General features: G+C 34.1%; 1 protein-coding gene and 1 non-coding gene across 2 annotated transcripts in view; both read left to right on the top strand.

Annotated features, from left to right (window-relative positions):
* Positions 1-25,931, top strand: part of Vps13a (vacuolar protein sorting 13 homolog A) — a 241,039-nt gene that overhangs the window by 155,081 nt on the left and 60,027 nt on the right. Inside the window, exons 44-52 of the mRNA XM_023722991.1 lie at positions 2,266-2,369; positions 10,621-10,903; positions 12,328-12,723; positions 12,979-13,083; positions 13,191-13,337; positions 17,439-17,567; positions 17,985-18,118; positions 19,749-19,878; positions 24,472-24,704. Coding sequence (XP_023578759.1) covers positions 2,266-2,369; positions 10,621-10,903; positions 12,328-12,723; positions 12,979-13,083; positions 13,191-13,337; positions 17,439-17,567; positions 17,985-18,118; positions 19,749-19,878; positions 24,472-24,704 — 1,661 coding nt within the window. The remainder of the gene's footprint in view (positions 1-2,265; positions 2,370-10,620; positions 10,904-12,327; positions 12,724-12,978; positions 13,084-13,190; positions 13,338-17,438; positions 17,568-17,984; positions 18,119-19,748; positions 19,879-24,471; positions 24,705-25,931) is intronic.
* On the top strand, positions 11,456-11,558 carry LOC111818568. The gene has a single exon (XR_002822527.1). It is a non-coding gene; the product is annotated as a U6 spliceosomal RNA (small nuclear RNA).

The following is a 25,931-nucleotide window of genomic DNA, read 5'->3' as shown; positions in this document are numbered from 1 at the left end:
ATTTAATTTTTATTAAATTAAAATTTAATAAAATTAAATGGGAATTCCCCCATTGAATGGGATTCCCCCACCCAGTCGTATTACAGCAATGTAATTACTGGCTCTGAGATTTCCCTTTCTGAGTATTTGTTGTTTTTTATTAAAGTTTGTACTGTTTTGTTCATAATTGTGTCTTTGTCAAACATCTGTAGTTTATTGTATGTTCAAAAAATCCTACCACAAATTTAACAGTTAAAAATTTAAAAAACTTGAGATCATGAAATATTATCAAACTGTTATATTTGATTTACTAAAATCATGTTTAAAATTTTTATACTTGTTTTCATAAGAGGTCTTGGCCTATGATTTTGAGGTCATAGGTTTATGTAAGTGATAAATTGAAAAGAAAATTTATTTGAAATTATGTTTATGTTTTTAAAACCTTGTAGAACTTATTCTTGATGTCTGTTGTTTGAGTTCCCTGAACACTGATTTCGGGTTTGATATAGTGTCTTTAGAAACATTTTTCAATTAAATATTTTATTTTGAGAAATTTTTATACTGTAGACCTCTATGCATGTTATGCAATATAAGAAATGTTGACATTTTAAAATGTACCTTCAGATTTAAAAGAAAATTTGAAGTCACCTATTTTGCTTCTTTAGCCTGCATTTTCTCCTCTTTCCTAGAAAAAAAGTGTTTTAGTGACTTGACATTTATTTATATTTATTTTCGTATCTTTAAAATTCTTAAGTATGTCCATAAGATACATACTATTTGTGTTTTCAGCTGTAGTATTCTATTACATAAACAAGGAAATTTTAAGAAAATTTTTAAATCATTCCACTATTCATGAGATTGTTTTTCTTTTTTTCTTAAAAAATCAGTGTTTCAGTGAAGCTGACTGACTTTTGGTACCCATATGTAACAGGGAAGAATAACTGCTCAGTGTTGCTAAGTGAATTCCCATTTTTACTTGTTTTTTCTGAATTATTTTCAAAAGTTTACATTTTTGGTAATATATGAGTGTGCTATTCTTACCATTTTTAACTGTTAAATTGAAAGATTCAGGAGCCAGGGAGATAGCTGAGTGGAATAAGTGCTTGCCTGACAAGCACAAGGTCCTGAGTTTGATCCCCTGGTACTGCAAAAAATAAATAAAAAATAATAATAATGAAAGACTTCTGATTATGCCAGTCTATTATTATGCATAGTTACTGTATATGCTTATTTTAACTTGTATTTTCTTGATTCCTAGGTAAGTTATCTTTTTTGTCCATTCATAAATCACTTGTTTATATTGACTCTTTCTTTCTTTTCTTTTTTTTTTTTTTTTTTTTTTGTATTTAGGACAGGGTCTACAGGGCCTCACTGCATAGATCAGACTTGTACTGATCTGCCTGTTTACAGCCTCCCAAGTGCTGGGATTACAGGCGTGTGCCACTGCGCCTGGTCTCAATCATCTTCTCAGTGTGCCTCAAGGGTGGGGCTGGCACAACAGGCCTGGGGATTAAAATAACTTGCCTTTTTCTTTAAACTGCAACTTAAAGATTATTAGGATTTTTGTGTGTATCTGGGCACAAATCTTTTAATAAATGTATTACAGACACTTTCTGGCCTGTGACATGTTTTTCATTTTCATTAAATAAATATTTAACATGTTGATACAGCTTTTTCTATGAATTTTTTTCTATTATTGTCAAGACAAAAGTGTGTCTCTAAACAAATTAACCTCTTCCCTAAGGTCAAGATGTTATCAGGGCCAGGGAGATAGCTCAGCAGTCTAAGCTCCTGCCTGGCAAGCACAAGGACCCTGGTTTGGTCACCAGTACCACATGCCTTGCCGGCCCTGCACTGAGCTGGCCACCTATACCGGGCTTGGTGGCACACTCCTGTAATCCTAGCGCTGGAGAGGCTGAGACAGGAGGATCACTCTTAAGTCTGAACTGCTTAGCGAGGCCCTGCACCAAATAAAGAGAAGGACGGAAGGGAGGGCAGGGAGGGAAAGAAAAAAGAAAAGGTTATCTTCCTCTCCTCTAAGATGTTTCAAGTTACAAGTTTCTGTAACAGTTAAACTTAGCTTTCCTACAAAACTGGAAACTTTGATGTAATTTTTAAGATAAATTTGATGTAAATTTTAAGATAAATGTTTATTTTTTCTAATTTAAGTGACTAAGACACATGGAACTCCATATTTTTTGTGAAGATATTTTAAAAAATACTTTTTAAAATTGTATGTAGGTTTTTTATTAACAATATTAAGTGCACTGTCATTTTTTTTCCTAGATTAGAAATCATTTTTCAGTCCCAATTTCTGTTTATGAAGGAGACACTTTATTGGGAATTGCTTCACCTGAGAATGAATTCAACATCCCATTAGCATCTTACAGGTGATTTTATCTTTTTGTTTGCACTATACTCTTTCCTAGAATTTTTATTTTCAGATTTTATATGGATATTTGACTTTAAATTATCAAACTTACCTTATTAAATATCTCATTACACTTCTTTTTTCAAAAATATTATTTAATATAAATTTATACATTTATATGCTTTAAATTTATACCAGGTAAGTTATTTATGATTTTGTAACAAATACATTTATTGTTTAGATGGGCCTTTTTAAAAAGAAATATTATTTAATATATTTATATCATGTAAATCAGATTTTTACTAGTTATGCTTACAGTATTAACCATAATCATTGGCATATATGTTCATGACTTTTAAAAATGTCCAAGAAAATATGACAGGTACTTCGTGGTTTTATGTTATAAGTTTTTTACTTTTAAGAGGCTTTATAATAGAGTTCTTTGAAATGTTTTTAGAACACAAAGTATTTTATGTCTGTATGTATATCTGTTAATTGTTCAAGGCTAGAGTTTAATATAAATGCATTACTCTTATATATCTACATGATATTCGGTACCAGGAATTGAACTCTGGACTTTGCACTTACCAGGCAGGTGCTGTACCACTGAGCTGTTGCCTCAGCTAATCAGTACTGATTGATTGATTGATTGATTGATTGATTGATTGATTTTTGTGGGACTGGGAATTGAACTCAGGACCCCACACCTGCCAGGCAAGCACTTATTCTGCTGAGCTGTCTCCCCAGCCCTGTACTCTTATTTTAAAGGCAAAAAAACACAAAACAAAATTCTAAAACAATATGATAGAAGGGTAAGAGTGGATAATACATTGTAGATTGCTGTGTTAATTTACTCACAGTAAGAGATATCAGCATTTAATTGTCCAAACAATATCAGCACAAAACTCTTCACTAAGCTGAAAGTAGTAGTATAGCTATTTTAACACTCTCTCTCTCTCTCTCTCTCTCTCTCTCTCTCTCACACACACACACACACACACACACACACATTTTCCTTTTGTTTGGTTCATTTCACTTACGAGTATGGTCTGAAGTTGCATCCATTTACCTATAGAAGTCTTTAGCTGATCCTTCTTTATGGCTGAGTAATAATTCCATTATATAACAAGACCACATCTTTTTTATCCATTCCTTAATTGATGGGCATTTGGGTTGTTTCCAAGACTTATCTATGACCATCTGTGCTTCTGTGCACATGGATGCACATATATCACTGTGCTGTGGTTTTAATTTATTTGGGAAGATAATCCAGAAGGGGAATAGCTGGGTTGAATGGAACATTCAATCCTAGTTTTTCTGAGGAGTCTCCATAGTGATTCTATAGTGGTTGTATCAACAATGGAGAAGACTTCCTTTTTCCCCACAGCCCCTTCAGCATTTATTGGTTGATTTCTTAATGGTAGCCATTTCTTATCTCAGGGTGAGATAGAATCTCAGTGTTGCTTTGCTTTGTTGGTGTTTAGGATTTGTATAATTCCTTGATTCAACTTTGGTAATTTGTATATAACTAGCAATCTGTCCATTTCTTGTGCATTTTCTATCTTATTAGAATACAATTTTTCACAGTAGATATAGATGATCTTCTGTATTTCTGTGGGGTCTATTATTTCCCTTTCTAATTGCATGGATTTGAATCTTTTCTTTCCTTTTTTTTTATAAGATTGACTAAGGATTTGTCGATTTTATTTAATCTTTCAAACAACCTACTCTCTGAATTCATTAATTCTTTGTATTGTGTTTTATTCTCCAATGCATTGATTTCTGCTCTGATCTTTGTTTCTTCCCTCCTATGAGATTTTGTCTTAGCCTGCTCTTTTTCTAGAAGTTTGCAGTTCAACAGTACGTTATTTGTGCTTGCTCTGTTTCCCTGGTATGGGTATTTGCTGCTATAAATTTCCCTTTTAGGACTGCCTTCACAGTGTTCCATAAGTTATGGTATGTTGCATTCTCATTGTCATTTAATTGTAGCATGGTCTGATTTCTTCTTTAGGTTGTATTGAAGGATACTATTTAATTTCCAGATACTTACGAAGTTCTTGTGGCTTCTTTTGCTATTGATTTTCAGTTTTATTTCACTATGGTCTTGTGATGTACATGGGATAATTTTAATTCCTTTGCATTTACCTAAGCATGGGGTTAGTATGTGGTCTATTTTGGAGAATGTCGATTGTGCAATTGAGAACAATGTATTATGATATAGGGTAGAACACTTTATAGACATTTACTATATCTGTTTGTTCAAAAGTGTAATTCACTTCTCTTCATTGTTGACTTTTTGTTTAGTTGATCTGTCTTTTGTTACAATAGAGTATTGAAATCCCCCAATACAATTGTGTTAATGCTTATTTTATTTTTCATGTCTGTTAATATGTTTTATAGTTGAGTACATTGATATTTATTGTGTGCATATATATATATATATTAAAGATTGTTCTCTTACTCTTCGACTGTTCCCTTTACAAGGATATAGTGACCTTCTTTATCTTTCTTAATCAGTCTTGACTTGAACTTAATTTTGTCTGCAAAAAGACTATTCCTTTTTCTGAGTTCTGTTGCATAGAGTATTGTTTTCCATCCTTTGACTTTCAGTATATGAATTTCTTTTAGAATTAAATATGTTTCTTGTATGCAGCATATCGTTGGATCATGCTTTTTGATTCATTCTGCCTGTGTGTTTTGATTGGTGAATTGAGGCCATTAACTTTGACATTTATAACTTATCCTTGTCAAGTTATTTTCTGTTCTTGACTCCCCCTCTTTTTTTCTCCCTCCCTCCATTTTCTTGTTTGCCTTGCCTGGTGGGTTCCTTCTGTTGGGGCTTATGATACTAAAGTTCTTGTTTTCTCTTTCTAGAATGTCCTTCAAACATTTTGGAGTGCTGGTTTGGAGGTCATAAATTTCTTCAGTTGTTCTTTTTCGTGGAAGTGTTATCTCTCCATTGAATTTGAAAGATAGTTTTGCTGGGTACGTCAATCTATATTAAAAGTTGTTTTCCTATAGAGCTTGAAATATTTTGCTCCAAGCTCTCCTTCACTTGAGGGTTTTTGCTGAGAGATCAGTTATGATTCTGATGAGCTTTCCCTTATAGGTGATTTGTTTTTTTTCCCTAACAATTTTTAATATTCTTGTGTTGAATTTCTGGAATCTTGAGTATGATATGCCAGGCTGTAGATTTCTTTTGGTCATGGCCATTTGGAGTTCTGTATGTCTCACTAAGCTGTGTCAAACTGTTTTTCTCTGTCAGGGATGTTTTCTACCATGAGGTTTGTGAACACTTTTTTAATATAATTGGTGCTTTCTTCTACCTTTCAGTGCTTCCAGTTTATCTTAAGTTATTGTTCTTTGCATCATTTTACGGATGTTGAATTGGTTCATTGTAGTCTCTTGCTATTTTTAGGAAATCTTTCTTTTTGTGATCACTAGTTCAAAGCCTGTATTCTATATCTGAGATTCTGTCCTCACATTGGCTTCATCGACTGTTAATATTTTTAATGGAATTTATATTCTCCTACTTGAATATGCCTTATGGATTTCATTTCTTTCCTATGCTGAGCATTCATGGCTGCCCTAGTTTTTAAAATCTCTTCTATTTTCTTATCTATATCTGCTCTAGAATCACTATGAAGCATGGCTTTCTTTGTGGATGCCACTCCTGTAACTAGAGCTTATTTTTGATTTGATTTTTTTTTTTAAGAGCCTCATTCATTTGCTTTGCAGTTATCACTTCAGAGAGGCCAGGTGGATGGTTTTCAGATTTTCCAGCTTCATTGTCCCCTGGGTGTTCCTCTGGTGATGTTTGAGGTTGTATTGTATTTTTCTCATTTTCTTTTTTTTTTCTCTCTCTCTCTTTCTTTATTTTTTTTCTTAAAATTTAATTTCTGGGGTAATGTTTATAGCAGATGTTCACAACAATTATGGCACTTTTGGCTATATTGATACCAATAACAACATAAAAAAACCACATAGAAAATGACAAACTGATATAACCATTAATTTACCACCTTTAACTATATGAAATAGATTTACATTTATATATCAAAATCTAAAACAAACCAGAAAATTTCATGCCTTATACAAATCCTACTTATGTGTAAACATAAGAAGTATATAATTCTTTATGTCTATTTTTAAAATATATTCTAATTTTTAAATGTTTTTTATCATATTCTGTAGGGCTTAAAGTTCAACATATCAATACTTGATGAAAAATACCTGTTCCATGTTATGCCTAAGATGTTTGATATTCAGACATAGTGAGGTTAAGCTTAACAGCTTAAGTTTATGGTAATAACAATAAGCTTGTCTTCTGGATGGTTAACAACCTAAGTTTGCAGACCAAAATTAGAGAAAAAGGAGGGCTGCAAGGAAAGCCAACATTTTGGCCCTAGCCTTCCAAGGTCAATTAAGACTCAAGACATATGAGAACTTGTACTGTAATGTCATGTCACTCGGTAGTGTCCCAAATTTTCTGATGAAGGAGATTATGGGGCCAAAGAGGAAAGTGATCGATGATGTAGAGTGTGCCTAAGGAGAGTCACATGGAGAGAAAACATTCTCTCAGGCTTTCACAGAGAGCACATTGGCCAAGCAATGGCTGTGACTCATCCACATGGCTGACATCGACAAAGGTTCTACAATCTGAGGTACGGGATCTCAGGATGAATCCTGAGGGGATTTCACTGACCTTCTCAGACCCAAAAGCTACAACTCTTGTTGCATAGGTCCTGCTTTACCTTGGTCTTAACCATTCAGCAGAAAAGTATAAAAACTAAATATAAGAAGTAAAGCCATGCTGTTATGTTGAGCTGTAAGGGACTCTGGTCAACAATTTCTGACATTGCCAGTCAAGCGGAAGACCCAATACTATTATGGGCTACTGGACTCTTTTAGAATATTTTGCTCAGTTTATACACCTATGATATTCAAATAATGGAACTTAACAACAAAAAGGGTATACAGATAAATGTCCATTTTGTATCTGTGTATTCAAAGTGGTTAGGATAGATACATAGTTACATGCTCTTAATGAATAGAGTGATTTGTTCTAATGGTGTTTGTAAATAGGCTATCATGTCTGCATCTTGTACAGCAATTAACCACTAGGAAGAATGTATGCAATGTGTTAATTATTGAAACTGTCCTACCAATTTGATTTGAAACTGTCTCATTGCTATTTGTTTATCAATAAAATTATGGGAAAAAAATCCTTAGTGGGTCAATTTTGCCCTCAGGGGTTAAAATTTAAAATGATTAGGGAGAAAGTAGAGAAGTGGAAGAAGAGAAAGAGATTAGAAAGCTGGAGCCAAAGGAGAATCTTACTAACTGTGGGCAACTGGTACAGAAGAAGAGGAAGAAGGAAAAGATAAACTGAACAAAACATGATCACAGAGAGGATAGATCCATGTTGACACTCATATAAACACAAGTTCAAAGAATGAAGGAGAAAAAGAGCAAAACATGGGTCTGGGGAGATAGCTCAGCAGTCTAAGTGCTTGTCTGGTAAGTGCAAGGACTTGAGTTTGATCCCAGGTATCTCATACCATGCGAGCCACTGAAACTGGGCATGGTGGCACACGATCCTAGTGCTGGGGAGGCTAGACAGGAGGATCACTATGAGTCTGAGCTCCATAGTGAGATTCTGTACCAAATTAATATTTGGTACACCCTATTTCAAAAAGCAAAACAAAAAGAAGAAAACAATACAAAAAAAAAGCAAAACTATAACAACATCAAAAAAGAAAAAAATAAATAAGCCAAGAGAGTGCAGTGAAAAAGTCCATTTCCAGTTTTGTCCCTGTAACAACATATGGAGACAGTGGCCCAAATCCGTGTTAATTTTTCCCAAAGAACCATTGGGAATGGCTGAGCCCTTCATACTTGGCACTCACTGGCAACTTGTGAAGTCCTTCACAGCTAGTGCAGCCCTTCCAGTCCACTGCTCCCATCCACTGCTTTGTCTCCCTGGAGGCCTCTGAGATCACCAGCAATCACTGTGTGTTGGTAGGTTTAGATCGTTCCTGTCATGCAGTTTTTCCCATCTCAGGGAGAAATTGCTGCCAGCTGTGTCCTTCCTTATTGAAGTTTCTCTCTTCACCCTGTCTGTGGCCTTCAGTTTGTGCCAGAGTTCCTTGCTGGGTCTGGGAACTTGCCTACATCATCCTTATTTCCCTATGTTGCTGTATTCCAGCATCCGGATGGCAAGAATCAGGTTCTTTCTCTGCTGCTTAGCACTCCGCCATTTTGCTGTACCCCCTTGTTGGTATATTTTAGAGAAAAGATTTAACAAAATAATTATGAATTAGTCTTATAATTCTAAGTATAATGTGTTAAATAAAATTGCTCAGGATATTTTATGTGAGATTGAAATTTATTCTGTAAAACTTGAACTCTTGGAGAATAAAACCTTCCCTAAAATTAATCCTTATAATTTCTTTGAATACTATTTCAAAACATACTAAAGATAAACACTTTCACCAGTGCTACAGAAAAAATAAAAAGGCCAAGTTGCAAGTGGTTCTTAATTATTCTGTAGCTCTATTCATTATGACTAAGGCCAAGAAGTTTAGTATTGGATTATGGTGGCAAATAAATCTGGCACATGTGCCACAGTTCTTTGTTACTGAAAGCTCTAAAACGTTTACATTGATTGGTGTAGGATTTGTATTGCCTGGGGTTGGGGGGAAGTCTCGCATGTTTGGGCATATACTTTCACATAGATCTAGAAACACCATTTGTTTTACTGCTTGTTTCAAATATGCTGAGGGAATGAAATGAGAAAATAGTAACAAAAATAATTATTTACAATATCCAACTCCTTCTAGAAAAGATTGGGATGGTTACAAGACTGGAAGACATTAAAGATATATTTAAAATTTTCAGTACAGAGCTTTAAATTCATTTTGTTCTTATGTAATAGTTAATGTCATTCTGCTTTTTTAATAAATTTCTGCTATATACCCTATGATTCTGGCCATATTTCAGATATTAGTATTTTTATGGTCTTTTATTCAAGACTAAATAGTAACTTACTACATAATAGTTTAGTCTATCTTGTTATTACTAGTAGCAACCAGTTTGCTGTTTTAATAATGCAGGTGCTTTTAATTCACTACTTAGATGTAGGTTCATTTAAATATTTAAGACATGAGGCATAAAGTTTACAAATAGACAAATCATTACTTTTGTCTACAGCACTTGAATATACTGATTCCTAAGTTTAATTTTAACTAACAAATACCAAGTATTTTGTGGGTAAAACACAATAGATGCAAAAATGGATTGAATGTGACCATTAACACTGAGAGGTTGGTATATTATGTAATCATGTACTTAAGATTGGAAACTTTAGTTGCAGACAGTTATAGAAAGTGTTATAGAAAGCGTTATAGTTACAGGAAACTTTGGGAAACAAAGGATTGATGAGTGACTCCTAGTGAAGCTACAGGAACTCAAGGTAAAATACAGTATTGTTGAGACTGGAGTGGAAGAACATTCTTAAATGAAAGGGATTATATGAACAAAGGAGGCAAGAAAGCATAGAGTTTATATCAGACTATGAAGAAATAGGGATTTCATTGTAGCACAGCATGAAATACATACTGTACTCACTGAACAATGAAATTTGAAACAGTTTGCATTTAAATTAGCCCTTCCCTCATTTTCTCCTGCTTTTATAAATTTTATGAAAATTATTGCTCCTAAAAACACTGTTAATGTAAATGAAAAATGTGATGTTCAAACATCAAGACTAACAATGTGATATCTGATGATTTTATTACATCTTGTCATTCTGCATTTATGCTCCATATGACATTGTCCATTGAAGTACTCATTTGTTTACTTTGAATAGCAGATAATTATAATAGAAAAATTTTTTAAAATTGTATTAATTTCATAAGGTCAACTTTATTATTAGATTTACTTCTGGTTAGGACCACATTCCTTAAAAGCCAATTTCTTTTAGTTCAATGATTGTTGTTAGTGGTTTGTCTTGAATATATGATTGTGTATTGTAAAAAACCAGTTATTATCTTGTCAAAGTACTTTTAAAAATAGTAAGTTGGTGATAAAAATACACCCAAATAATTTCATAAGTTTCTTGAAAGTTGAAATGATACTTATCTAGTTCTAAGAAGTATATGAAAATGTAAAATGTGTTAGTTATGGAAATAATTTTATTCTAAAGCTGTAACCATGTAATATGTTTTCTTTGAAAGTATTTTGAAGTGTATCACTTATTCTTTATGTAGATCATTTCTTTTTCTGAAGCCAGAAGATGAGGACTATCAGCTGTGTGAAGGAACTGACTTTGAAGAAATTATAAAAAATGATCAAGTTGTTCTAAAGAAGAAATGTAGATCTGTAAACCCTTCTAAGAAATCATTTATTATTAATATTGTTCCTGAAAAAGATAATTTGACATCTCTATCAGTATATTCAGAAGATGGTTGGGACCTACCATACATAATGCACTTATGGCCACCAATCCTACTCCAGAATCTTCTTCCTTACAAAATTGCTTATTATCTAGAGGTATTCTGGAATTTGGGGGTAGCAGGGAGAGGGTAGAGGAGATGAGAGAGATGATCCTGATTTTGAATTTGTAGGGGGGTTTTGTTTTTTGTTTTTGAGATAGCGTCTTGCCATGAAGTTCGAGCTGACCTTGTGCCCACTTTTGTAGCCCCCATGCTGATCTCAAACTCATAGCAATCCTTTCTCAACCTCCCACATGCTAGGATTACAGGCATGTACCACCACACCCAGTTCCAGGACTCATGGCACCCTGGGCTCTGGGATTGGAACTCAGAACCTTGTGCTTAGAAGCTAGGTGCTCTCCCCAGCCCTGTAGTTTGAATTACTTAAAATTATGATCAGTGAAAAAGTTTTGAAGTAACATAGGCAATAGTACTAATAAAAATAACAAGTACTATACAGATACTCTTCTAATAGAAATGTTTTAATCATGTATAAAATATTTAAAAGATGTTTTCTACTAATTTACCTTGGAAATCTGATTGCTAAACTAAATGCAAATTATATATTGCATATTATAATATAAACATAGTTCTTTAAAATATGTAGTGCTCGCTTTGGCAGCAGATATACTAAAATTGGAACAATACAGAGAAGATAAGTATGGCCCCTGCGCAAGGGTGACACACAAATTCGTGCAGTGTTCCATGTTTTTGGAAAGGCCTGGGGAGATGGCTCAGTAGAATAAGCGCTTCCCTGGCAAGCACAAGGGCCTGAGTTCAATCCCCGCTTCCAATATATAAATAAGTAAATAAGTAAACTTTAACAATAGTATAATTTTTCTTCAAATAAGAAAACCATAATTTACTTAAACTACCCCTATTGTAAATCATACATAGTTTTCCGAGAGATAGCTCAGTAGAATGAGCACTTTCCTGGCATGCTCAAGGTCCTGAGTTCAATCCCCGGTTCCTCCAAAAAGTAAAATAAGTAGAAACTAGGTAGTAAAATTGCCTATAATCACCATCTGAAGATATTACCTGTTCTGGGAGATATGTTTTCAGTTCTTTTCATGTAGGTGTATTTCATATATGTGTTCAGTAACTTGAAACAAGAATAAAAATCAGTATTGAAATGACATTCAAGTACTATATTTAAGCAAAAAAAAAATACTTTATACTTTTTATCATTTTTTAGTCTTAATTCTATAAAAGCATCGCATGCTCTATAATGATTTTTTTGTTGTTGGATTACCATCCGTTTTCTCCTATATTTTTCATTATTTTTGTTTTCAAAACTACAATTCACAATAGATGAGATTAGGTTTGGGATTGGTAAATTTTACTAATTATACAGCTTTATGTATTTAATTTCCAGGGAAGTTTTACATTATGTTACTAAATCTTCACAGAGTCCTATAAAATAAGTTACTTAGCCCAGTTTACTTTACTCCAAGACATTTTAAAATTTGTTTTTTATTACAGGGGATTGAAAATACAGTTTTTACTCTGAATGAAGGGCAGTCAGCCCAGATTTGTGCTGTACAAATGGACAAAGCCAGACTACATTTAAAATTACTTGATTATCTTAATCATGATTGGAAAGGTGAATATCGCATAAGATCTAATCAAGAAGACATTAGTTTCATCACTTTTACCTGTGTTACAGAAATGGAAAAGACTGACTTAGATATTGCCATCCACATGACTTACAATACTGGTCAGACTGTGGTGGCATTTCATAGTCCATATTGGATGGTCAATAAAACTGGTCGAATGTTACAGTACAAAGCAGATGGAATTCATCGAAAGCATCCACCTAATTATAAAAAGCCAGTTCTCTTTTCTTTTCAGCCAAGTCACTTTTTTAATAACAATAAGGTATGTAACTTTTTTTTTTCTAAGTTTCACTCTCTAGCTATTTGTCACATTTTTTCAGTTTTAGAGTTCTAAAGAATAAAATTAAGTTAGGGAGAAATAATATCTATTAAATATTTGAGGTTAAACATTAGCACTTAATATTTGTAAAGGTTTACTATGTTAACATAATATTCAGTTCAAGATGGAAAGAAAATTTATCAACGTAAGAATTTTTAAAGATACCTAAATTGTAATATATTTCAAACATTTTCCTAGGTTCAGCTTATGGTAACTGATAGTGAATTGTCAGATCAATTTTCAATTGACACTGTTGGTAGTCATGGAGCCGTTAAATGTAAAGGCCCACAAATGGATTATCAAGTGAGTTTATTCTGTGTTCAAGAAACTTTTATTTAAAGTCTATTGATTATTTTTATAAAGACAGTAGCATAATATAAAAGTTTTTCAACTATTAATTTTTTCCATAGGTTGGTGTCACTATAGACCTCAGTAGTTTCAACATTACAAGAATTGTGACATTTACTCCTTTTTATATGATTAAAAACAAAAGCAAATATCATATATCAGTGGCTGAAGAGGGACTTAATAAATGGCTTTCTCTTGATTTGGAGAAGGTGAGTACATGAATTTCAAAAATATACCTCTTTGGGCTCTTTCTCTTTAAAATTACATGCCCTAAAAGACCACACAATCTTTTAACTTTCCCCAACCCTAGTTTTGTTTCAGTTCTATGAACCTTTATTGAGTTTATGTGATAGGTTACAGATACTTAATTATTAAAAACTGGACCTTGTCCTCTAGGATCTTAGAACCAGATAGATGTTTAACAATTTCTAACCAGTTTGGTAAAAGGATATATAAGGTGTAAATAGGTCAGAATGTAGAAAAATGGCTTATTTTCTCCAAGAAGCTGTTAGGAATTCCCTCAGAGTAAGAAAGACAAACTTTGCTTAAGTTTATTTGGAAAAGTAGGACTAAAATTTTACTTGTAGATGATTAGAATGAAATTTTAATTGTAGATCATCATCAGCTGTCATATCTCTGGTTAAGTTTTCTGCATGATTGAAGTTGATAGCTGGGGGCTTGCAAATTAGCTCAGTTGTTTAAAGCACCTGCTTGGGCAAACTCAGTCAGGAGCAGGGGACCGCGGTTGGATCCCCAGCTCCACATGCCTCACCAGACCTGTCCCTAAGGCAGCTTGAGCCAGGCAAAAAAAAAGAATCCTGAAGTTGATAGAATATTTCACTTTTGAAGTAATTTTATTCTCAATGTAAAAGATGTGTTTTGCCATTTTTATTCACAGTTCTTTCTGGTACATAAAACTATCCTCATGGGAACATTTTCCTTAAATTTTTAGAATTTCCTTTAGGGCTGATTTTGAAGGTAAATATGAGTTTGTGTTTATCTACAAAGCTTTTATCACTGTCTTTTATGATAGTTTTTCTTGATATGAGTTTTAGGTGGATATTATTTTCAACATTTGGCATATACTCCTTTCTCTGGCTTCCATTGTTTCATTGAAAAGTATGCAGAGATTACATGCGAGTGGCTTTCTTTTTTCTCTTCCTACTTCGAAAGCTTCTCAGTGTCTTTGATGTTTCTAGTCACATCATTATGTATCTGTATGTAGGTTACTTGATATTTATCCTACTTGAGATAGTTTGCTCCTATATTTGTGAATTAATATCCTGCATATTTTCTGTAAAACTTACCACTGTTGTCTCTTTAGATACTGCTTCACTTTTGTTTTTCCATTTTCTCCTCGATTTTTAGTTAGACATGCTATTTATATTCTCCTGTATCTTACTATCTCATTTTATGTTTTCCATCTACATAACCCTCTTCGTTGCATTCTGTATAAATTTTATATGTGTATCTTTTATTTAACCTTTTCCTTGTTTAGCCTGCTGTTTAAGACTGCAACTGATTTCTGTTTTTATTTGAATAATTACATTTCTCATTTCCAGAAGTTTCTGCATTTTTCACTTTTTAGTGAGTATTGTGGGCTTTTTGTGCATTTTGCAGTGTATCTGTTAACAGAATGACAAAGTTTTGTCCTTACATAGCTTTGAATTCGGTGAACTTTTAATTTTTTAAAGTAGCCGGAGAAAAAAGCCACTCCCAAAGTAATGGTGGAATCACTGCATACTTTTCAATAAAAAAATGGAAGCCAGAGAAAGCAATGGAGTAGTAAAATATATAGTGCATTTATAGGTGGGAAATCTAATGGAGGAAGCAGTAAGCAGGCGAGATTAAGGATATTGAGAGTTCTGCAGAGCAAGGAGTAGGCTATATTTTTTAGCAAAATGATCAGGATAGGTCTTACCGAAGTCATGTGTGAACAAAGACTTGAGGGAAATGAAAGAGTGAAGAGTTCAGCAGCATGGACAGAGCCAAGGTGACACAAATAAGGAGCCATTTGGACAAATTTAAAACAAGTTAAGCCTTTTTTTATTTTGAGTAGTATAAATATCAGGCTAACTCACAGAAAACACCCAGTACCTCCTGTACATTTTCTCTTCTAATGATACCAGCCAAGGGTCAGGTAGACTAGCACAGACATGGGGTTGCCTCCAGCAATTTTATGAACCTGGGGCATATAGGAGGACAGTGGGAGGAACTAAGACTAGGAAAGTACTGAACACTGAAAGTAGAAATACAGTGTCTCCAAAGTTTTCACTATCCTTTATCCTTTCTACATGTAGATGCTGAGATCACAGCTCTAGTTTTTCTTTGCCTTATATGTACTTCACATATTTTTGATACTTACAGCTTTTATCTTGATTTGTTTCTCACAGGTATTTGGGTCTTATCTTTTAAAAACAGTCTATAGACTTTCAGCCGTTCATATTTCCATTGCGCAATTACAGATGCATGACAGCTTTTTAAAATTTTACTTTCTCTTTGGCTGTTTTGTTTTCTATTTCAGCTTAAGATAAATTTTCTTTTGCTAGTTTAAAATTTTTATATTGACATACAGTGCTCAACCTTAAGATACATACCCATAAGTGTTACCTCTCTTGATTTGTAAAACTTACAGCTCTGTTTTCCCACTACAAAAGACAATACATACCCATAAGTGTTACCTCTCTTGATTTGTAAAACTTACAGCTCTGTTTTCCCACTACAAAAGACAAAAATCTTAGTACTTATGTCTTAGAAGTCTTGCATATAACATTTAAAAATGACGGTATACATTGTTAATCATAAAAGATATAGCACAAAGCCAGTGCTATCAAAGGGATGTTTAGAGTGTACATCATATTCAGTCCTCTTGATTTCTCATGGGAAATATGTTGGATTAGTATTGCTTTGATTGTAACTATACCGGGTCAATTCCTTTCAGAATTCTTGAATGGAGGAATTCATTCCTCTGTTCTAATTGTGGTCAATTATTAATGTTGTGCTATGTCTAGTTCCATTTTATGGTTGAATAAAACTGCTTCTAGGACCGGGGATTTAGTTCAGCAGCAAATACAAGGTCCTGAGTTTGATTCCTGCCCCTACAACAACAACAGCAACAACAAAAACCCTGCCTTTAGCATACTAACATACTTACCTCTAACAACCATTTGCTGCTGCAGATCATTCTCAGCTGTATATGATAACGATTAGGTATCACAGAGTCTCACTGAAAACTATGAGGTCATCAGTCTGGTCAGGGCCTAAGAAGGAGTTGACTTCGTAGTTTACAGACAAGGTTGCTTCTCCATTGTTTATTCTGTAGTTGATCTCTCTCTTTGTATGCAGCTCCTCAGTCTTTCTGGTGCCTTGGAGGTCTCCTATTCCTTTAGTCTGTTTTCCAGACCGCTGTTGTCCAGGTTTGGTTTGGTTTGGTTTTCTTTTTTTTTTTATTTCTTTGTACAGAGGATCAAACTCAGGACCTTGCACTTGCTAGGTAAGTGCTTATGCCACTAAGCTGTCTCCCCAGTACTCAAGTTGTTTCTTAAAGATTCTAAACTTCCAGCTGGCCAAACAGCTCAGTGGATTAAAGCACCTGCAAGCAGGCGCAGGGGCCTGGGCTTTGATCCTGGGCCTGCCCTGCTGGCCCCACCCCCAGGGCGTGCTGAGATGGCAGTTGAGATTGGGATGGTTGCCCACACCTATAATCCCAGCTCTTGGCAGACTGTAAACAGGCAGATCACTATGACTTCAATCTAGTAATGAGACCCTGAACAACCTGTAGACCCTTCCCTAAAATAAAAAAAATAAAAAAAAAAGATTCTAAACTTCTTTCTCCGAACTTTAGTTTCTTCTTTTACCATTTCTCTCTTATTTGATGACTTGGATACTAAATTTAATACATGTCTAGACTCATCACTTGGTGCATATTTTAACTTAATTACCAAATCATGCCCACACATGATTTTTATTTATAGTGACTGGATTTATCCTTGCTTTACATTGATCACCTGTGCTCTAGTTCTTGTCTCAGTTTACTTGCTGAATTATCAACCCTTCTGTATAAGGCTTAAACTATATGAGTCCTTCTGAGTGTTCTCATTATTGTAGCTCTTCTGTTTCTACCCATTGCCTTTATTTACAATGTTCTTTCTGTTGACAATTGATAACTGTTTACCTAATCAACTCAGTAACCAAAGCAGTGCTGGGAAAGGTTTTTTAGTTTACTACTATTGTGATTTTTATTAAAATGATAAAAGTATTTATGATAAATTGTACTTTATTTTTATAAATATATGTAATATGTATTTTAGTGTATCCCCTTTTGGCCTGAGGATGCTTCCAATAAACTTCTTATTCAAGTTGAAAACAATGAAGGTCCTCCCAAAAGGATATATTTTAACAAGCAAGAAAATTGTGTTTTATTGCATCTGAATGATGAGGTAAGTAAATATTTTTGCATGTTTCACTAGAAAAACTATTTATATATAATTCCTTTATTATATTTAACTATTTTGTATCACATAAATAACACATGGTATTTTTTCCCTTTTCATTGAAAGTGAACGTATATTTCTCTTTACAAAAGGGAAAGGTACTAAGAGGAAACAAAAATAAAATTTATATAGGAAGTTAATTGGAGTACCTGGCATACAAGAATATACCACATCTGGAATTTTCAGTGTTCTGTATAAAGTAGAAATTCATGGTTTCCCAGAAATGCATTATAAAATTCTTAGTTTTTTCTTGAATCACCCCCCAAAATTAAGTTACAACATTGTGAATAATTTTTTATTAAAGTTTTTAGTTAATATTCTTGACAGGATGATCACTTTAAAGAATGTTTTCCTTTCTTTTAGCTTGGAGGTATTATAGCAGAAGTTAATTTAGCTGAACATTCTACAGTTATTACATTTTCAGATTATCATGATGGAGCAGCACCATTCCTATTAATAAATCACACAAGTAATGACCTTGTTCAGTACAAACAAAGGTAAGAAAATGATCACAAATATAGTAACTACCAGACTCTTTAGCAGACCCCAGGTGATGGGACATGCACTATAATTTTTTAGTTTAAACTGATTATAATCGGGCTGGCCAAATAGCTCAGGAGATTAAAGCACTTGCAAGCAGGTGCAGGGGACTGTGGGTTCAATACCCGGGCCTGCCATGCCAGCCCGGCCCCCAGGGCCCGCCAAGACAGCAATTGAGATGGGGCGTGGTGTCGCACGCCTGTAATTCCAGCTCTTGGAAGGCTGTAAACAGGTGGATCACTATGAGTCCGATCTATTAGTGAGACCCTGAGCAACCTGTAGACCCTGCCCTAAAAATAAAAAAAAAGAAAAAGAAACTGATCATAATCAAGTGTAAATAATGGTAAAACTGCCTTGATACTGGTATTTTACTTTTAAGCTCTTCAGAGAGTGAAACATGGAAGAACTAAAGCAATTGTGGCAAAAAAGCTTGATGCTCATTGTTCAAATTCTATGAGAAATATGTCTAGGTGTATCTTGAGTCTTAATTTTGTCTGTTTAAAAAATTTTAAATATTTTTAGTAAATATAAATTTCAGATTTTTCTCAAATAGTAAATATCCTCTTCTTGCAGAGGCATGTGGAAACCAACTGCTTTGTAAAGACCATAATTAAGTGATGTTTTAGGACCTTTTTTTTTTTTTTTTTTTTTTTTTTTTTTTCCCCAGTACAGGAGATCGAACCTAGGACCTTGCACTTGCCAAGCAGGTGTTTATGCCACTGAGCTATCTCCTTGGCTAGGACTACACTTAACATCAGTTCTTTGCTGTAATGTCATATGTAACTTTATGTTACTATAATTCCAGACTATCTTAGGCAGCTTTTTCATTGCTTAAAGACAGTCTTCAGCATCTACAACTTACAGGAGACATTTCATTTGAGTTGGTATTAGGGAGTTCAGTGCAAGGTCAACTGGCTGCAAAGCAGAAACATCATGTTAGAAGGGCATGCTGGAAAGCAGAAAAGGGGAGGGGTGATCATCAGGCTCTGGCCCATATATATCACCCAGAATTGTAAGACTAAAAGACTCTAGCAGATTTCCTAACTCAAAACAGTATCTAATCAAGAAAGAGCATGTAAAGGCTTCCAGCCCCTCATGGGCAAGTTTCTCAAATACGGCCTTCTGAAGCCTTGTCAGCCCCCTCCCCGCAAGACTCTCATCCTCCGCATAATAAAAACCCTCAGGAAAATATTGGATGGCACAAGACCTCTGCCTCATTAACAAGCCTGTCACTCCAATCCATCCTATAGTGGCAGATCCATATACAGTTCTCTCCCAAATGCCAGAGGACACTTAACTGCTTCTCAGTCTTTCATTGAAAAACATTTTTTTTCCTAATTTGAATAGAAACAATAATTGATGAATTACCTTCATAGACTTGAAGATCTTCGTGTCCTAAGTGAAACTCATATTTTCTTCAAAATATTCTCATTTTCTTAAAGGATTTTTTTGGTATTATATAAGGGAATTTTAGTCTTAATCAGAACTTCTACAAATCTCATAATGAAGAATTAGTGAAGTATTTTGGATTTTTAAAAAATACCCTGTTGCATTTAATTTAATGCATATTTTTGCTGCTTATGTCAGCTCTCTTAGTGAGATAGAAGACTCTCTTCCTCCCGGAAAAGCAGTGTTTTATACATGGGCTGATCCAGTGGGCTCCAGAAAGCTGAAGTGGAGTTGTGGAAAAAGCTATGGTGAAGTAACACAAACAGATGTAAGTACTGGGATGTACTGTTTAATTAAAGGCGTACTTTTCATTCCTGCTGATCTTGGGACTGTTTTCTACCTATGTAAAAAAAAAAAAAAAAATGCCAAAGATTTTTTTTGTTTGTTTCTTTTTCTTTCTTTTTTTTTTTTTTTTTGCGGAACCGGGTATTGAACTCAGGCCCGTGCGCTTGCCAGGGATAGCGCTTATTCCACTGAGCCATCTCCCTGGCCCCTATGCCAAAGATTTTTAAAGTGGTTTTAGTTTTATCATTTTTAAAAAACTTTTATTTTGGTGGGGATATAGCTGTTGACACTAGATCGTGAGTTGAAATCCTGTTACATCCTCTCTCCAAAAAGCTCCTAGAGAAACTTTTTATCTTGTTTTCATTTTGTTAAATTCCAACTATATGCTAAATATAATTGGAAATCAGTAAGTACCAAAGTACTTATATGCCAGAGTAAGGTCATTTAAATTTACTCCAATAAAGGCACACAACACTCAGCCATTTGTGCTGACACACGCCTGAAATCCCAGCATTCTAAGAGGCAAGGACAGGAGGATCGCTCCAAAGTTTGGGGTCAGCCTGATGTAGATAGTGAGTTCAAGGTCAGCCTGAACTACATAATGAGACTCTGGTTCCAAAAACAAAAAGTATGTAGCCCATAAACTGCTTTATGTTCAAAAGGAACAAAAATCTATAATATAGTAGTAGTCTGTGTGTTTATTGTACATCTGGGTTACAGGAATCCACTTCTGTCCTTTCCGTCCCCTAGTTGTTATTTTCTGGTGTCTGAGTTCTGAATCTTAGGCTAATTTGTTGCTGTTTACTGCTCTACCATCTTATTGGAAGCATAGTTTATAGATTTTCTTCAGGAAACCTACAATGATCATCACACTAAAGAACCCTGAAGCTATAACTGGCCTACCATATGCTTATGTCAGTTCTCTTAGTGAGATAGAAGACTCTCTATGTTACCATATGGTAACATCCAGTTTTGAAATAATTTAAAAATTTTCTTGGACCAGCCAGATAGTTCAGCAGACTAAAGTGCCTGCTTAGGCAGGCACAGGAACTGGGGTTTGATCCCCAGTGTGCCATGCCAGAACTGCCCCCGGGGTGCACTGAGACAGAGACTGGTTATGGTGGTGCGTACCTGTAATACCAATGCTTGGGAAGCTGAAAACAGGAGGATCACTGAGTCTGATCTGCGTAGTGAGACCCTGTAGACCCTGTACTAAATACATAAAATTTTTTTTCTTAATTAGTCATATTTGTATAAAGTTCAGTATATCACAGTGTGATACTCTGATATGCATTAGTAATGTATGATTAAATAAAGGTTATAAACATTTATTGTCATTTTGTTGAAATTTGAAATTTACTTTTATTTTAGTGCAGGCAGTACTTTATCCTTGACCATGTTCACCCCTCTTGTACAACAGATCTTAAAACCCATTCTTCCTGTCTTATCTAGAACTCCTTTCCCTTTTTTCCCTTTATTCAGCAATTCCAATCCCTTTCTTTCCATTGTTTCCTTCTGATTATTGTGCTTGGAATTCTTGTGCCCACAGTCAAGTAGAAAGACTTTTTACTTGATTCTACATAATGAGATTATGTGTCATTTGTTTCCTTTTTGTGCTTGCTTTTTTCATTTAGTATGGTATCCTCCAAATTCATCCCTGAGTCATAAATAATATCAGTTCTCCCTTTTTAAACTGTTTCATTGTGCATGCTTTTTTAGCCTGTTCTAAACTTCTTTTTCCACTCATTCCTGATTGTTGTTTAGGTTGTTTCTATATTGTAGTTATGAATAATGCTGCAATCAACTTATTTATTGATTTTAATTCCTTTTTATATTTTAGTTCCTTTTAGAAAAGGAACTAACTAAAAAGGGGATTTTTAATGTATATATACACTATACATATATGTATAGTATACAGAACTGAAATTACTACATTATATGGTAGTTTAGTTTTCAGTTTTTTTAGGAACGTCCTGTTTTCCAGAATGGAGTACTACCATATATTACCCCCAGTGATCTATGAGAAAGAGTCATATAGCTTTCATCTTTTTTATAAAAATCATTCTAACAGTTGTAAGAAGATATCCCATTGTGTTAATTTTCATTTGTATTAGTTAATGATGATGAGCACAGTTGATTTTTTTTAAAGATTAAGAAACCTTAGCTAGACTGAAAAAAATGCATCAAATGGAAAAGGTAATATTACAGCTAACACAACAAAAATACAAAAGATAAGATATGGTGAAAAGTTTTATGCTAACAAAGTGAATAGCCTAGAAGAAATGGATACATTTCTAGACACATAAAACCTAACAAAATAGAATTACAAGGACAATAGGAAATCTAAGACTGAAAACAAGATTTGAATCAGTAATAAAAAGTCACCTATATCAAAAAATGTCTAGAACTGCCTTTATTGCTGAATTTTACTAAACATTTAAAAGGAAGTACTATTAATGTCTTCCAAATGTATTGAAGACTTCTTAATTTTTCAAAGTGACTTTACCCTGACACCAGAATTAAATAAAGACAGCAACAAAGAAAAGTACATCCCGGGGTCCAGGGATATAGTTCAGCAGCCAAAGCACTTGCCTAACAAATTCAAAGTCCCAAGTTTGATCCCTGATACTGAAGGAACAAAAAGACCCCAAAAAACCTACATTCCGGTTATCTCTGATGAAAATAGATGCAACAGTTCTCAACAAAATACTTGCCAGATGAATTTAACGGCACTTTAAAAGATCATTAATTACAATAAAGGCCGAATCCATATAATTATTTCAGTAGATGTCATAAAGCATTTGACAAAACAACCCTTTATGGCAAAAAGTAAGTGTAAAGAGGTTACACTATAATAAAAGTTGGATATGACAACCCCACAGAGCAGAAAAAAGTTAAGACCTTTTCCTCAGAGATCAGGAACAATACAAGAATTCCTTCTTTCACCTGTTCAGCATTGTACTGGACGTCCTAGGCCAGGGCATAATAAAGGACATCTAAAATGGAAAGAAGTTAAATTGTCCCTTTTTCTGTGTAGACAGTCACAACACACATAATAAAAGCTTTATTTTTGTTCATTCCTTTCTTTTTCCTTTATCCTTATTCATCTGGCAAGGATCTTTATGTATCATTGAATAAAAGTGATGATTCCAGGTTTGTTTTTACCTCAGTGTCCTGATCTTAAATTTGATGTTTCCAATGGATCACAGTTATGTATGAGCTTCAGTAAATTGGATAACAAATCGAAGAACTTCTTTAATCTTTGTTCAGAGTTTTTATAGCAACTGGGTGTTGAATTTTATAATATATAATATACAATCAATTTTACAATTGATTTTCTTTACATAGGTGCTGTTCAGTTTGCATATTTTTCTTTTTTGCTGACCTTCCTTAGGGGACACTTTCTTTTGCTACCAGGCAATGCTCTCTGCAGAATATCCTCAAGTCAGTGCCTGTTGGAGGTGAACTTCAGTAGCCTGAGCATTTTATTTTGTATACTTTTCCTCACTGAAAATTTAAGATGTTTTTGCCAGTAAAGAATTTGTGGTTCTGAGTTTCTGTTAGCATACTGACAGTGTTTTTCTGTTGTCTTCATGGTAGACTCTTTAATTACTGGCATTTTCTGCATGTAACTTATCGTTGAACTTCAAAACCCTGATACTGTGACTGTGGAAAGGCTTTCTGCTTAACTAACCAGTTATGAATATCAACTGGTTTGTACAGCATGTAACTGAGACATCAGATTTTCTTTTTTATCTTCATTCAATTATATAAGGCAATAAGAATTTCAGACTGAAATAACTTTTTCTCTTTCTTCTCCTTTCCTTTTTTCTCTTTTCTCTATTTCTTTCAGTACTAAAGATGAAACCTAGGACTTCATCTTTAGTACTGAAAGGAATAGTGATGGGGTCTTATTAAGATGGGGTCTTATTAAGTAAATTGCCCAGGCTATGGTCAAATGTAAGATTCTCTTTTCTCTGCCTCCCAGAGTGCTGAGAGTACAGATATGCACCACCTACCAAGTTTGTGAAACACTTTTAAACGGATAGTGTCTTTCTATAAACTTAGAATGAAGCAAAGAAAATAAGAATTTGTTCCTGGTAGAACCTATAAAGGAAGATTATTTAATTATATTTCACTAAGGCCAGGGATATAGTGTATAAGCGCCTGCCTGGCAAGCACATGGTTCCAGGTTGATCCCATTGCCACAAAAAGAAAAAAACAACTTGTAAGATTGTAGTAACACATTAAAGCAGTTAAACAATTGACATGTCTTCCTGATTACTAACTTAAAAATAATGTTACTAAATAATGTTAGAGTCCATCGAAATAAATGCCCAAGTGTTATTATACAAACATTAATTTAGCTATTTGTCATTGATCTATAATTAAAAGTCAGTGATTACTTCACATTTCCAAGAATCATACAAATATAAGTTTAGTTGCCTGCTCAGCTGTATAAAATAGTTGCTATTAATATTAATATATTTTCTTTTTGTAAATATGGATTCTAGACTTCATGTTGATTAGGACCAAACTCTTAATACTTTTTGGTTTTTTGGTGGTTTTCTTCTAGGATATGATGACAGCTATAAATTTAGGAAAGAAGACAATTTTTTTAGTTTCATTCTTTGAAGGCCTGCAACGTATTATATTATTCACTGAAGATTCAAAGGTGTTTAAAGCAACATATGAAAGTGAGAAAGCAGAGTTAGCAGAGCAAGAAATTACGCTGGCATTACAAGATGTTGGAATTTCTCTTGTGAACAATTACACAAAGCAAGAAGTGGCCTACATAGGGATTACGAGGTTAGTTGTGTTCAGTTTGGGATGAATTTTATCAGTTCTTAATCATTAAGAAATCAACATTATAAAATGATTTATTCAGTTTTTGTTTTTTAGTTACTCTATACTGAGATAATTCTAACATAAATACATTTGAAATTGTTTCCCTTTGAGATAAAAATGCCAGAAATAAAAATCTATAAATCTACTATATTAATTTCTCAGTGCTCAAAAAAAGTAAATTTATTTTACTTAAGAACAGTATTCTTGCCGGGGAGATGACTCAATAGAATAAGTGCTTCCCTGGCAAGTGCAAGGGTGTGAGTTCAATCCCCGGTTTCAAAAAAGAAAAAATAAAACAAAACAAAACAAAAAAAAAAACAGTATACTTTATTCAACATGTTATTTAGAAATGCCTGTTACCATCTACAACAATGTAGGGTATATAGTAGATGGCTTGGTAAGTAATTGTTGGAAGATTAAAGAGAATCACTTTTAATTTGACTTTGGCACTTTAAGATCCAATGAGGTAATAATTGAAGTTATAATTTCTCATGCCTCTACCATTTCTATTCAGAAACACTTAAACGTGAAATTTATATACACATGTATACATTAGTGTGTAATGTATTAAAGAGTTCACCATGAAGACAACAGAAAAACAGTCATTATGCTAACAGAAACTCAGAACCACAAATTCTTTACTGGCAAAAACATCTTAAATTTTCAGTGAGGAAAAGTACAAAATAAAATGCTCAGGCTACTAAAGTTCCCCTCCAACAGAGACTGATTTGAGGACATTCTACAGAAGGCATTGCCTGGTTGCAAAAGAAAGTGTCCTCCAAGGAAGGTCAGCAACAAAAGAAAAATATGCAAATTCAACAGTACCTATGTAAGGAACATTCTTACACTCTATATACATGTAGCAATGCAATTTTAATTCTTGATTTAACCTCTAAATAAGATTAAAGGGACCAGAGAGATGGCTGAGTGGAATAAGCGCTTGTCTGGCAAGTGCAGGGGCCTGAGTTCAATCCCTGGTTCCGTAAAAAAAAAAAAAAAAAAGATTAAAGATATATGCTACTGATTTTAAGTTCTTTGCAAATTAATAATGCTTACTGCTTAATGAATGGAATGTCATTTTAAAAGAAACATTAAGAGACCCAGTCCTAGCCCAGGTCCGGTGAGTGTGCAGAGAGTTTCCTGCTACCCTGCGCCGGCGGGACCAGTCCCAGCCCAGGCGCAGCGTGG

This window comes from Octodon degus, unplaced genomic scaffold (assembly GCF_000260255.1).
Source record: "Octodon degus isolate 3935 unplaced genomic scaffold, OctDeg1.0 scaffold00095, whole genome shotgun sequence".
Classification (NCBI taxonomy): domain Eukaryota; kingdom Metazoa; phylum Chordata; class Mammalia; order Rodentia; family Octodontidae; genus Octodon; species Octodon degus.
The sequence above is the reverse complement of the archived record's forward strand: the minus strand, read 5'-3'. Positions and strand labels throughout refer to the sequence as shown.